The following is a 15282-nucleotide window of genomic DNA, read 5'->3' as shown; positions in this document are numbered from 1 at the left end:
TGAGAGAAGCAGAGGCGGATGAAGGGCAAAGAGTGAAATTACTTAATAGATTCTAAGTGCTGTTATGCTGATAAGGAGCCCAGATTTAAATCCAATCAGAGAAGCAGATATTTAATGAAGGGAAGTGTTTAAAAGCCGTTTCATCTCGGTTTAAACCAATGCTGCTAGGATGACCCCATCTTAGCATTTGAGAAATCAATCAGCTGCTCACCATGCATTCATTCATCTTCTCCTGCACTTCTTTCCTCTTCCCTCCCATTATCTCTTAATGTCCTCATCCTTCTTTAGCCACATCCTTTCTTGCGGGATTATAAACAATCACCTTAAAACATACTTACACTATATTATATAACAGGTTATAAATGGTAAAAAGGGCCATGATGTGCATTTGTTGTTGTCTACAATGTGAGACTTTATGCTGTGGAATGTATGACTATTGGATAATCAAACCATCTCTGCACAGTAAAATCCATTCTGTGAAAGAAATGAAAGCATCAGCGACTGCAGCATGAAGAAGTGAATACTGTAAAAGAGACTCACACAACATTACAGATTGTAAAGGTAACATGAAATGGTTTTCTCTCTTATTTCTCTTTCCATACTACATTTGTGTTACTCTTCCCTTGTTTACACAATACATGAATATGCATAGGCTTGTGTGGTGCGTGGGTGAATGAATTCAATAGAGGAGGCTGGTGTGTATCTTGAGACATGGAGCAGAAAAAAAAAAAACACACCATCCTGCTTTTATCTATGATAATCAGGGATGGTGTAACTCAGTGTAAGAGAGGAGCAAGACTCTCCTGGCTGTTTTTCAACAGGCTAACATACTGTACAGCAGCAAGTATACAAGGCAGACATACAGTAGAGTATCATTAGCAAGGTAGACCTCTTTACAAGTCCATGCATTTGAGGTGAGATTTATCCTCATCAGGCTTTCTTTCAAACTGTATTTATTTATTGGTGTTGCAAGAGTAACAACTTCAAGATTGAGGAAAACTGTTTGGTTTTGCAAATGCACATCTTGTAAACCACCATAACACCATTAAAGACATAAAGGGTGCTTCAAAGAGCTTTATTTTTTTAAATGGGACCTTCCATTCATTCTTTTTTGTCATGTTGTTTTTCGACAATGGCTTCTTGAAATTCAACATTGGGCTGCTGTAGGTGATGTTGTTCTCTCTCTATAAGGTTTTGTTTTGGTCTCTATTTTGAAAAGTAATTTATGCCTGTCTGGTTTCTCGTCAGTTTCAGGATCCATTTCCAATTTGGTCCAACATGTTGGATGCGTAAAGACCTCTAATGTAGAGACAGTTCTTGAAAAGCCATGTATTTACAGTATATATTAAAGGTATTGTATAAAATAGTACCATATAAGTTAGTGTTTTTTCTATAAAGTCTAACATGAATAACATGTTGCATTCAGTTTTAAATAACATCTAGCAGTCTCCCAACTGTACCCTACATATGGCCATCGAATCTGTTGAATCATCCTGAGAAGGACCCTGAGCACAATTCAAAACTTTAATCCTCTTAGCCGCAGAGGAAGCATTCTCTTCTATTTTCCTGCAATATGCCTGCAGTGGGAATTAGCTCCAAAGCCAAAGAGATAATCTTAGATGATAGAGGGGCACAACTGAGAATGAACCACAATCATGCGACACAGGAGAGATCCTGGTGGGATTTCCTCTGAGGCCAACTCAATCAGGTTCAAGAAAAAAAAATCATTTGTTTTACAATACATTGATTCTCCTGCTGCCAAGACTATCTGCTGGCAGTGCAGCTTAGGTCTGGTCCTGTAATGTCTGCAGACTCTCACTGCGCCAAAACCACAGTATAATGCGAGTAAGTAATACTCTTTTTTTACTACAGCATGGTTCAGAGATGGAACAGCTAACATGATGTACTGTCTGGTCTTAGGATATGATAGTCTGAACCCCTCCATATCACACTACTAACCTGACACAACATCCACCAGATAGTGTGGTGGTCTGTCTACAGTCTCCTTAAGGCCAGACAACACACAAATACTTTTTCAATGGTTTATAGGATTTTATGAGAAAAAAGAACAAAGAAATTGGCAGTTATTGCTATGGCACCACAATAGATTCATTATTCAAAAAATGTCCAGGAACAAGACCCCCAACAGCCAAGCTGTTTTTCATTTTCTCATGATACATTCCTCTTTTTTTCAAATAATGAATATCCCATTTTGAAGCAAATCATTCTCAGCAGTGCAAATCCTCCCCACAGCGCGCCAGCAGCCATGGAGAGATTTAAGAGACATCAATTCTCTTTTATCACTGCCCTGCTCATCATTTTGTGTTTTACTGCTGAGGAGATGAGCATGGCAGGGAACAAAGGGGGCTGACAGTGGTACTTCCTGAACACATCTGATTGGCCAGCCTCATCAGACCACAGCTGCAGCAAGCTGAGGCATGAATACATGTGTGGTCTCTGATTATGTTACATTTCATGCTGTACTTTTAATTTATTTGTCATTATTGCTACAGTTCCTTGTCTTGTTTTCAGTCAGAATCAAAGTGTGAGTGAATATGCACAATGTGTTGAATAATAAACGAGACATATGTATGGCAAACCGTTACAGCAATAAAATGTGCCTTCGGTTGTGGCAGGGAAAACAAAATCCTTTTTACTGAATTGGGTCAAATCAATAACCGTTATTCATAGCATGTAACTGTATGCATTATCTCTGCATGCTGCCTGTGTATCAATGCCTCACTAACAACCCCCAAATGTGACTCACTGTGAGGCTGACCAAGCATTCAAAGGGCCGGGCAGAGGGATTAAATGATTGTGCTTTCAAATTCGGATTACAGTCGAGTTTGGCAGGACTCCCTCTAACACTGGATGGATATCAGATTTTTTTGAAACTGGACCTGGTGGGATTGATAGGGGCGTGTACCCAGAACTGAGTCAGCCTGCAGGGCGTCCTAAAAGAACCCTGTGTGTGTATTTAGGTTACAGAGATAAGGACAAAATCGTGTGTGTGTGTGTGTGTGTGTTAGGGCTGCACGATTTTGGGGGAAAAAAATCCAATTGCAATTTTTCTGACAAATATTGCGATTGCGATTCGCGATATTTGTTTTTAAGCGACCCAACGGAAGTTTATTGTAAAATGCGGCCATATCTCCGGAAGGTCGCATCAACATGCTCTAGCACCCCGCAGCCCGAGCTACGAGTGAAAGAACAAAACTTACATGAAACTTCCGTTGGGTTGCTTTAAAGTCAAGCTTCAGTTTAAAGTGGACCTATCATGCTATATTGGAAAAATATATTGTAGGACCATACCTATACAAAACATGTCTGTGAAGTTTTTTGCTTAAAATCCCAAACAGATCACCCATTGTTGTCATGCCTCATACTGCTCATACCCCTCTTTTGCAGCCCTGTTAGAGAAACGTGGATTTTGGGTCCTTAGCTTAAAAAAAAAAAAAAGAGGAGGCGGAGCCTGATGATGCCTGAGGAGGCCTGATCAGAATTCTACCGGAGATAAAGTTAAATTCTGCTGTGATAAAACGCCATCCTGTTCTAAACCACATCAAAGATTATTTCTGAAACAGTATGGAGCTCAAATGCTTTTTCTCTTGCGGGTTTACCACAAGGTTCCTTGTGAGTTCCTTTTTTTATCTCCTGCTTTTTAAACACATGTGCTCTCCAGTACAGGTTAGCTCTGAGTGTTAGCGAGGCTTGCTAATGTAAACAAAGACGAGATTACGTCCCAAAACACCTCAGGCATTGTTTCTGATAGCAACTTTCTGTGGGTCCGCTGCCGATTTCACGTCATATCGGCAGCAAATCTGTATCCGCTTGTTGTACACCCGTTTTTAAAAGATTTGGGTACGGAGGAAAAGGGAGAGGGTTTTATTTTTCTGATGCTGCGTGAGTTCCCCGACGCACCGGGGACACATATTTATGTATAAAAGACATCAGTGCATTTTGCATGATAGGTCCCCTTTAAGATTCACCCTGTAATAAATGTAAAACATGTGATGGAGCCTTACTAACCTGACTCAGATGGTTTGTTTCACCAAACCATCTAGGAAAGCTCCATTGGAAGCCATTTGGAAAGGGCAGGCACTTTCAAAAATACTTGACAGGTGATTGGATCAATCTGTCTATCACCTTCTATCATGGGCCACTTCTGATTGGTTAACAATGGCTGGTACATGTGGAGCACAGCACTTCTGATTGGTGTGGATGACTGACACACAAGAAGAATAACAAATAAAAATAAAAAAATAAAAAATCGCAGGCTTTGCGATTTCATAATAAAAAATAAGCCCTAGTGTGTGCGTGTGTATGTAAGTATGCGATGGAGAGCCAAGGTTTCTGGGTAAAAAGGATATTGCTGCAGACCACAGGGATGAAAAGCCATAAACAGAAAGGAGCAGAGGTTATTATTTTTACAAGTCAAAGAAAAATACAAGTGGAAACCCTCCTCAATGTGAAGTGCTTTGTCAGGGAGGGAGACGTACACAGGTATGACAGAGAGAAAGAAAGAAGAAAGGCATGACAGAGACAAAGGCAGAGCAGGGAGAGGGAGTGGGGGGGGGGTTCGTTTGCGGCTGGTGTTGGCATTACCCGTGGTTTCCCTCTGGAGTGGGTAGATAACATCAGCCGGCACTAATAACGCACACACAAACACACGCAGTGCTGAACACTGATTTTGATGATAAAAACACAATTAGTGTGGTTTAGATCTTGAATGGTAATTCCTCAAAAGCAATACAAGGTCCTCTCTTGATTAGATTTATACAATTAAGTAAAAGTGATCAAATACACATGAAGAGGATTTAAACGTAACACTGGGTTAAAAAGGAAAACAGAGAAACCTTTTATTGGATGCATTATGCTTGACAGGAAAAACAAGATTTATCCCAAATCAAGCACAGAAGGGGACATATCTATGACAACAACTAAAGCTACTTGAATTAAGATTATAACATGAATAAATAAATGCTTTAATAACTTCTGAGGTTATGATTAAAACAATAAGAGGAGAACACACTGCTTGTGTGTTCAAAACAATGTGTTATATTTCATTGAGTCAGGGTCAGAAACATCAATACCCAGTTCAACATATTGCTGGTCTGTCAAAATCCACACCCATGATGAGGACACACACTGACACACATGATTGCGCACAAAGTACAGAACACACTGACCTGTAAAAGGTGTATTTTCCTTACAAAAGGTCTGTTATATATACAGTGGGGCAAAAAAGTATATAGTCAGCCACCAATTGTGCAAGTTCTCCCACTTGAAAAGATGAGAGGCCTGTAATTTTCATCCTAGGTACACTTCAACTATGAGAGACAAAATGAGAATCAAGAAAATCACATTGTTCATCCCTCACATTATTTGCTAATTATGGTGGAAAATAAGTATTTGGTCAATAACAAAAGTTAATCTCAATACTTTGTTATATACCCTTTGTTGGCAATGACAGAGGTCAAACGTTTTCTGTAAGTCTTCACAAGGTTTTCACACACTGTTGCTGGTATTTTGGCCCATTCCTCCATGCAGATCTCCTCTAGAGCAGTGATGTTTTGGGGCTGTCGCTGGGCAACACAGACTTTCAACTCCCTCCAAAGATTTTCTATGGGGTTGAGATCTGGAGACTGGCTAGGCCACTCCAGGACCTTGAAATGCTTCTTACGAAGCCACTCCTTCGTTGCCCGGGCGGTGTGTTTGGGATCATTGTCATGCTGAAAGACCCAGCCACGTTTCATCTTCAATGCCCTTGCTGATGGAAGGAGGTTGTCACTCAAAATCTCACGATACATGGCCCCATTCGTTCTTTCCTTTACACGGATCAGTCGTCCTGGTCCCTTTGCAGAAAAACAGCCCCAAAGCATGATGTTTCCACCCCCATGTTTCACAGTAGGTATGGTGTTCTTTGGATGCAACTCAGCATTCTTTCTCCTCCAAACACGTCTAGTTGAGTTTTTACCAAAAAGTTCTATTTTGCTTTCATCTGACCATAAGACATTCTCCCAATCCTCTTCTGGATCATCTAAATGCTCTCTAGCAAACTTCAGACGGGCCTGGACATGTACTGGCTTAAGCAGGGGGACACATCTGGCACTGCAGGATTTGAGTCCCTGGCGGCGTAGTGTGTTACTGATGGTAGCCTTTGTTACTTTGGTCCCAGCTCTCTGCAGGTCATTGACTAGGTCCCCCCGTGTGGTTCTGGGATTTTTGCTCACCGTTCTTGTGATCATTTTGACCCCACGGGGTGAGATCTTGCGTGGAGCCCCAGATCGAGGGAGATTATCAGTGGTCTTGTATGTCTTCCATTTTCTAATAATTGCTCCCACAGTTGATTTCTTCACACCAAGCTGCTTACCTATTGCAGATTCAGTCTTCCCAGCCTGGTGCAGGTCTACAATTTTGTTTCTGGTGTCCTTTGACAGCTCTTTGGTCTTGGCCATAGTGGAGTTTGGAGTGTGACTGTTTGCCATTAATACAGTTAACGAGTGGAGGACAGAGGAGGCTCTTAAAGAAGAAGTTACAGGTCTGTGAGAGCCAGACATCTTGTTTGTTTGTAGGTGACCAAATACTTATTTTACCGAGGAATTTACTAATTCATTCATTAAAAATCCTACAATGTGATTTCCTGGATTATTTCCCCCCATTCTGTCTCTCATAGTTGAAGTGTACCTAGGATGAAAATTACAGGCCTCTCTCATCTTTTTAAGTGGGAGAACTTGCACAATTGGTGGCTGACTAAATACTTTTTTGCCCCACTGTATATAGGATTTGAACCCACTAATAACCCACTGAATACTGTATGTATGACAACAATTAAACAAAAACAATAACAATAATAAGAAAAAACATCAAATAGAACAATGAAGGAAAGGGTATAATGTTAGCAGTTTGCAGAAGGCAACGATAAAAACAGTATCGCAACATCAACCACAAGGACACCATTAAAACTAACCATGCGGCAAAGGCATAAGAGAGAGGTGGTAGAGAGGTCAGTGCAGTTGTTCTGATAAAAAATAGCTGCATGAGTGCTGGCAAATGCCTATGACTAGGCCCAACTCGGCCCTTGAAGGCAGAGCCAAACTGTCCGACATCATACACATACTTCCTTTCTACTCTGATCTGCATTGATCTGTATTAATCTGGTTTAATTCTTAAAATTAAAGCCTCTCTGGAAAAGATTAACTATGCATGTAGTCTTATTTATTTTTGTATCACTCAGGGGTCAGTGTTTGGACAGAAAACATCACATTGATTAGGCCCGATTGTTTTTGTGGCCATTTACTATGACAAAGTGCACAAATGTCATTGTAATCCGATCAATGCTGGCTGTTGTCTGCGACCTACAAACTCCATTTAATTACATCCAACAAGAGCAGACTGACACTGCACCAAAGAGGCCATTACACAATAAACACCCAACAGCCACTTTTCCTTCAGTCTGACCAAACACGAGATACGGGACCAGCCCTACCACTTCAGCATGTTCACATGGTGCAAACATTTGCAGATTTAGAACAAAACTCAAGCTTACACATTATTCGTTGTCATGAAAATAAGAAGTGGTCAAAAAGAGCTCTATGAAGTCACCAAAACCCATGTGCCATATTTGATCCTGCATTTTTACAGACATATAAGTCAGTATAAGATTATAACAATTAAACCTATCGAGCCAAAGACCTGAGGCTGGGTCAATTATATTACTGAGACTGTCTGAGTGACAATGACCCTGACCTTTGAGATAATGAAGATGAATGAATGTGGGCGGGGCTAGCATGGAGCCAGGCTATGTGGCTGGTTAATATCTCTCCAGGGAGGCTTTTTTAGCACATTGTGGACTGGAAACATGCTAAGCCTTACTATAAAAAGAACTGCCATTCAGGTCAGTGGATACCATAACAACACAGAATAAAAGAGATAGATACAAAGACTCTAAACATGTTCAACCTTAGCCCCCATATGGTTTCCTTCTCTATAACTGCAGGGAGGTTATGCTGCTACATGGTCTGATGCTTTGCAGTTAAGAGCTGAAAGGCAGTCCTAGGAAGTACAGTCTTTGTCCACTGCACAAGACAACACACAAAAACACACTGGCAACACACTCCACACAAAATCCCTCCTAATTAACCAACTCATTCAGCTGAGCCCTTTTCAGAAACCAAAGCACTCAGAAAGAGGCTGAAATAACTGTGTGATAGTGAATATGCTGAGCATGCTAAAATTAGACTCCCTGACTCCCCTGTAAACTAGCATCTGCATTCAGCCTACACAGTAAGGCAGCCATGGATGGATTGGTCACAGTATGATACAGCAAATCAGACTCAAGATGAGAGGCATTGCTTTTAAGTGTTTTTAGGTTCTTCAATCCTGTTTAAATGCATGAAAATAGAGCACGTTGCTTTGTTTAAGCAGAAGTAAAGATGTGAATCTAATGAGGTAATTTCATACTGAGGGTAGTAAATGTTTAAATATATCACATTTTTGGTTTGTCTAAGGCAGGAAACAAGTCACCCTTGATATCTCACAGCTGGATTTAACTATACTTGACACTGTCGCCTGTAAACATGGAGGTGGATACAATCCTCACCAGGCCAACTGTGATCTCTCTCTGTTGGCGTGTGTATGTTTCCCCTCCCACGCTGAGGGTTAGGGGGGCTGGAAGCTCTAAATAAATTGTGCAAAGGCGTTATTGCAGTTAAAAGGAAAAGAGTGATCCAAAAATGACATCTAAAAGCACTGCAAATAAATTACTAGTATTAAGGATTTAGTCTTCAGAAGTTATTTTTAGTTGGATTTTAAATTAATTAGATGATTAATTTTACAGCTATTTTTATCCTTCATTAATTGTTGAGGTTATTTTTTATTTAAACATGAAATGATGTGAGCTTCTCAAATGCTAGCATTTGTTGATAGTATGTATTTTATATTATTACTTATTTAATATGTTTGACTGTCCCCTCACTGGGTACACTTTCTTCAATTATTTAGATGTTGAGAAAAAAACAGATAATAATTGTGTCACGATGCATCCTTTTTTTTTGAGTATGATGAACTATTTTTGTCTTCTGGTGGTTTCAAATGTCTAGTCCATTTTTCACAACACAAATCATTAAAGACCACACTATAGAGGAGCATACTTATTCCCTCAGCAGGAATGGTGACCCGTTTGACACATTCATTCTGCTTGGTCGGTTCTGAAAGTTGCCCCTATTATGTTAATAATCACTACAGCATTGCATGTTAGAAAACAGAGAACCTCAAAGCAAATTAACTAATTAATAGACAGAGCTTTTATGCTACAAACAATTATAAAAGTTCAAACTCTGGCTGAACCTTGAATAAAAAGGACAAAGAACAGCATTTCTGTGTTCACTCATCCAAAGGGTCAGACAGATATAATGTTTCACAACCTCAAAAATGAGAGCAAAACTAAAAATGCGAATGATGTCAGACTCTGCTCTGACCACACCACACATCCCAAAATACAAACACCCACAATTGGGGAAAAGTTAGGGATAGAGATTTACCATGTCACCAGACACTTAAAAGCCCCACAACAGAGAAACACAATGATGTTTGCTCCTGACAGAATGAAGACAATAATGTGTTCAACTCTTCGTTAAAAGGGGTGAAATAGACTCTCACAGTATACTATAAAAATACTGACAATGCGTTCAATTCGTCTTTAAAAACAAGTGAATGTCCTGCAGCAGGATAGATAAACAACATATCAGATCCATGCTTAAAGATTGTATCTGTGACAGACTTACTGTTGCAAACACAAGAGTCACATGGTATAACAATGAACAGCACTCAACCCCCTGTATACTTACTGTAAGTCTAAGGATTGTTGTTCCTTTTAATACTACGTAATATTACACTATTATGGAGGAATATCACACTAACTATCATATTAATAGAAATACTAAATAATCTCCATCTTTAAAAATTGCTTCCCAGCACTTCACTCTTAGATCATTATTCTGTGTTCCTTGGAAAATATGTAGAGACCAACCAACCAGGCTTCACAATAAATGAGTTTAAGTGTTTCAGAGCTTTCAAAGCTATTTTTTTAAACTTTTCTGTAAATAAAGTAGCAACTCTATGAAAGAACTTCAACAGCCAACAGCAAAGACTAAATAACAAAGTCTGTTATCAAAGGGAATATAAAATGTGGAGAATACTTGCTCAGGAAGAGCTTTTATCACCGCCATCAAAAGATACCAGTGCAGGCTCCCATGAGAGGACATTACAGGTGATCCTCAGGGAGCACAGAACTGGGTCGCTTCCATTTTCTCACTGGCCCTAATGACAGACCTCAGGGTTAATGAAAAGCAGGGAATGGTGGCGGGAAAGAAAATGGTAGGCTTTGGTCTGTTCTCAGATATAAGCACGGGTTCTTAAACATTTTCCACCTTGGAGGAATAACAATACATTTAGTCTCCCTGAGGAGACCAGAATTAGCAAGACACATTAGTGTTGCTAACAAACATAAAAGGCTGCAATGAACCTGCAATGTAATACAATTAGTAAGGCTTCCTTTCATTTGCTCAAAACACTGTTTCACTTTATAATGGCCAAACTGTCTGTTGTTTTACTATAAGCAGAGTCATCTTAGCACAAGGTGAAACTTTGAGGAATGTGACAGGGAAAAATAGAGACAGGTTAGTACATTTACAGTTTTAAAAAAGCCCTATTGCAGACAATTTTATATATACCCATTACAGATTTAATTTTACAAATTGTGTGATGTGATGTTGAAAAATGTGTGGTGAAGACATTCAAGGTCAAAATCCAAACAAACCGAGGAAGAGAAGTGAAAATAAGTATAGTGCGTGCAAAAAGATAAACTTAATGGGGTTAGAAGGTGAAACTTAACTTCTTGAGGACAAAGAAAGAAACATTTAGAGAGCTACTATGAGACTGACACACAATATTTCCCCAGTTAGTTAGCTACAAGCTGTTTCTTTGTAAATAAATGACTTATTATCGGACCATGTTTTAGCTTCGAAGTTGAAAATGGCTAAGTCCATCATTGTTTGTGACACAAGACATCTTTGTGTAAAATATTATGTAGTGTTATAATGTGACGCACAGTCAGGTTCTCTATCACCAATGGTACAAGTAAACAATTGTTATAGGGAATGTGTTATGCAGACAAAATGTGTAAACGCTGACATCCTCGAGTCAAATATTGGCTCTACCTTTTTCATGACATTAAAAAGCCAAGCGCAAACTAGATTAAAATCTGTGCAACTCTCGATCATTAAGATCATTGTGTTGGTGTGTAGCAGCTTTGTGCTGGGTTAGTGTCCCTCCCACATACAAAGCAAACAATGAGAGGCAATAAAGCAAATCACCATTAGAGACAGTCTCTGGCTAGGACAACAAACACACACCCATACATTTTCTTTTATTCACAACAGGAGATCATGAGGAAGTTTGACACCACTCCAACCCAACAATGTTGTGGTTTTTAAATGAGAGCCAAGGATCTGTGAATGAGCTGCACTGCTACATGACGAATGGCAGGACATCAGAGAGCACTAAATCTATGGGTCTGAAAAAAAGTCAAGCTGCTTGCCTTATGAAATTTAGATTTATTATTGGAAATCCTATTTGCCTGTAAAAACTTTAATTGTGGTACTATGTTAAAATCGTTTTTCCAAAATGTTTGCCGTGTCACTGATGAGTTTGTAGCACAACTCAACTGCCCTGTACAGAACGTCTCCTTACTCATTTCCCTCTCTACTTCCTCGGGGTGTGTTTGATGGACTGATGTTATTATCTCTACCACCTTCATCCCTCCGTCTTCAAAGGCGGAAGATGACTGTATCTATCAGGCTTTAATGTGCTTAAGAGACGCCTCGGGCACTGTAGTGCTCCACTCCCCGTCTGAGCGAAGCTCCGCAGGAAAAAGGGGACAGCCTTGTGTGTACAGAGATGAAATAACCATATTCCTCCCATCATTGTCGATGTTTACACTGAACATAGATGCCCTGAATTGTCTGAAATAAATCTAACTCTGTACTGTATGTGGATGCAGTAAGCTGACAAGGGAAGTTCAATAAATGTCAATGAAAACATCAAATCTGGACTGTAAATCACAATGTGAGGTATGTGCTCATTTGGATTGATTTATACTGGGAAATACCATGTAACACTGGAAAAGGCATGTGAATGTGTTACTGTGTGAATGTGATCAGGGCTTCCCCGAAATAAAGAGAACTGCTTATAATAAACTTCCCCCTGAATAAATAAAGTTTAAAAAAGGCATTTTCAAGTTCATGCCATGTTTGATGTCTCTCTGAAACACTTCCTGTAATATCGGTCTTTTGAAGTCTTTTTTTTTCGCAGAAAAACAACAGTGGTTTATTTGTTCAGTCCGCTCAAGCAGAGCGTTATTACAAACTCACCGAGTCATTCTCATGCCCTGCGTCTGGATGAAATACCAGAACCACTCCACTGGAATTCCTCGATTCCCCGTACTGACTCCCACTGCTTTGCATTGTTTTGTGTGCATGTGTGTGTCTGCTGTATGCGCACACCACTATAGCCTCTGTTTCCAGCTCCCACATGATGACATTGTTGTCATAGCCACGTCAAGAGAGCGAGCCGCAGACGAGCAAACCGAGCACTTGACTGGATTCAATTCTAAGTAATATGCAGTTGTTGTGCTGCCTTGTGTTGGCAGATCACAAAAGAACAAATAAGTTATAACACATGTTAATTGTAAAAACATTGTTTTAACAAACAACAAAACACATCCATTCTTGTGCAACACTTTAGGATTAGCTTACAACGAAGAAGACTACAAATCAATATGGTCAACTCTCAAAGTTGGTAAAGGGTAACTTAACTTGTTATTTTAATTGTGGCCCTTTTTGCCATGTTTGAAAGATCCCAAAAGTTAGTCTCAATACAGTAGCTAATCTAGGGGGCATCTTTCTCATGATTTTAAAATTGTATTTAGGGAGAAGTTGTATGTAAAAATCAAGTTTGTAGTATTATATAAACGCTTTAGGAGGCTCATGATACTTCCCCTTGTAGGATGTTATCCCGGAGTCTCATTTTACATACACATAGTCATATTGACGTTAATAAAATGTAAAGAAAATAAGGCAATATTCCTCTTAGTCAAGATTGTGTAACACTATACTGGAGTAAATTTGATTGTGTTGAATATTATAAGTGGATAATATTATACAAGAACAAATTGAACTTCAAATGAGTGTTTCTCTCCATGTTCATGATGTGATGTAACATTGTAACACTGATGGCTTTAGATTCTTACATATACTGACAAGTGTGATTTTCTTCTTTTCATAGAAACCCACTTTCTCCTGCTGCTTCCCACTTTAGCCTGCTCACAGAATATTTAGCAGAGTACAAGAGAGGTGAAGGTTAAGCTCATCTTCTAAGTTATCTTGCACGGGGTGTGGACACAAGTGTGGCTGATAACACACAATATCAAATCCTAAAGCAGACATGTTGGCTGTGCAGGTCTATTCCCAAAGCTATTCAAAGTTTCTTCACCATCATTTCTATTTCTACTCCACACAGAGCTGTATAACTAAAAGCTTCTCAGTCCACTGAGAGCTGTATAACTAAACGGCTTCTGCGATTTCCACCCACAGCCACACATATTTAACGTGGTGTGTGCATTGACTCACAGCAACTGAAAGCTTTGTGATTCAACCATCAAACGTTATGGACTTTGCTCGAATACTGATTTACCGAAGAAACTCTTCTGTCTTAACTATCAGCCCTTCATCCGGTTCAAGCCCCGAAAGAGTCAATATGCATTTTTAATGATCTACCAGGTTCTTAATTATTTATCCTTCAGTGAATTTGCTGCCCGCTGACCATTAATGGTCTGAGCTTCTATTTCCACCTGACCAATAGATGACATTGAGGCTGATGGAGAAACAGAGGTGTGACTGATAAATGAAATACCTCAATGTATACCTTAGATGTTGATTTAGAGCGACTTTTCATTGATGTTGACAAATATTTAAAGGGAGGTGCCCATGGAGAGACATGAGGCAGATACTATGTGAAGTAAAACAGACAGGTAAGTGTGCATTTTAAAATCCAAATTGCCTGATTTCTTGTAAAGTAACCAGGTTTTTAGATTCAGTGTCACTTACATTACAAGGGATATCCTTATCTCTGATATCTGTAGAAAAATATTTTCTTTTTCTTTTTTAAACGCAAATCTTTAGAAATGTTGAGAGAATCAGTACAGTACGTCCTGAGAAGTTTTCTTTCCCATCAAAGAACTCCATTGAGAGTTGTCTGTGCATCCTTAGTTCCTTTTAAACAGGGATGACTGACAATAGCTAGTTCAGCATTGTTTTAATGGGGGCAATTTGATTAAAAACTAAATAAATATAGGCCAAACAAACAGGGGCACAACTTAGTTTACATTTGAGTCTAAATTCATCAAACTGCTATAGATCATTAGTCGTTCAGATCGTATGGCAACACTTTCTTGTACAATTTGCAACGGAGGCTTAATATATTGGCCCACATACAGAAAGCGCCACAGAGGAAATAACCCAAATACTAGGAGGCATGTTGGCAATCACTCACAAAACCTTCTTATAAATGAAAAAATATGAAACAGGAAAAAAAGCTCACTGATGATGATGCTGGTTCCGAGAATGTGAAGAAAAGATAACAATGCTTTTTGAAAACCTTCTATAACAACATAAAAACAATGCCCAGTCCTCAGACTAAATGAAAACGGAGCTTATAGAGTGTTTATTCTTTTTCTCACTATCTCTCTAACTTAAAAATTGTATGAAATTAAACTCAAAATCAAAGTATAGCTGAGTGATGCTTAATGTGACTGAAATAATGATCTCCTTTCAAGTGCTCAATAAAAAAGAGAGAGATGAAAAGAGCAAGGTTTTGATGTTCTTAAATGCAATCTGTACATTCCAAGAGCAGGAACATGGGGAGAAATAGACAGACACAGATGTCCCCTTAATGAAGAAGAAGCTTGAAAGCAGCAGCAGTTGACTCACCAAGACTCTGTTCTCCGTCTTGTCTCCTTTGATCTCCAGTTTGACTCTCCTCCTCAGTGACAGCTTCACCTTCCTCCCCACTGCATCCCTCACACTCTCTACACAGGGAAGACGAGAGAGCAGATAACGTAATGAGAGACTCACATTTGGAAATACTTGCATACCTGTGCATTGAATTAGAAGTAAAAGAAAAAAACTGCGAAGAGGTTTATCTAAAAAAAAAAATGTATTTGCC

General features: G+C 39.3%; 1 protein-coding gene across 4 annotated transcripts in view; it reads right to left on the bottom strand.

Moving 5' to 3' along the window:
• LOC117541452 (F-actin-uncapping protein LRRC16A-like) overlaps positions 1-15282 on the bottom strand; it is a 65956-nt gene that overhangs the window by 46338 nt on the left and 4336 nt on the right. For all 4 annotated transcript variants that reach the window (XM_034208612.1, XM_034208613.1, XM_034208614.1 and 1 more), the window contains exon 2: positions 15048-15145. In XM_034208612.1, the coding sequence (XP_034064503.1) occupies positions 15048-15145 (98 nt within the window). The remainder of the gene's footprint in view (positions 1-15047; positions 15146-15282) is intronic.

Source organism: Gymnodraco acuticeps, unplaced genomic scaffold (assembly GCF_902827175.1).
Source record: "Gymnodraco acuticeps unplaced genomic scaffold, fGymAcu1.1, whole genome shotgun sequence".
NCBI classification, from domain to species: Eukaryota; Metazoa; Chordata; class Actinopteri; order Perciformes; family Bathydraconidae; genus Gymnodraco; species Gymnodraco acuticeps.
This window is presented reverse-complemented; position numbering and strand designations above follow the sequence as displayed.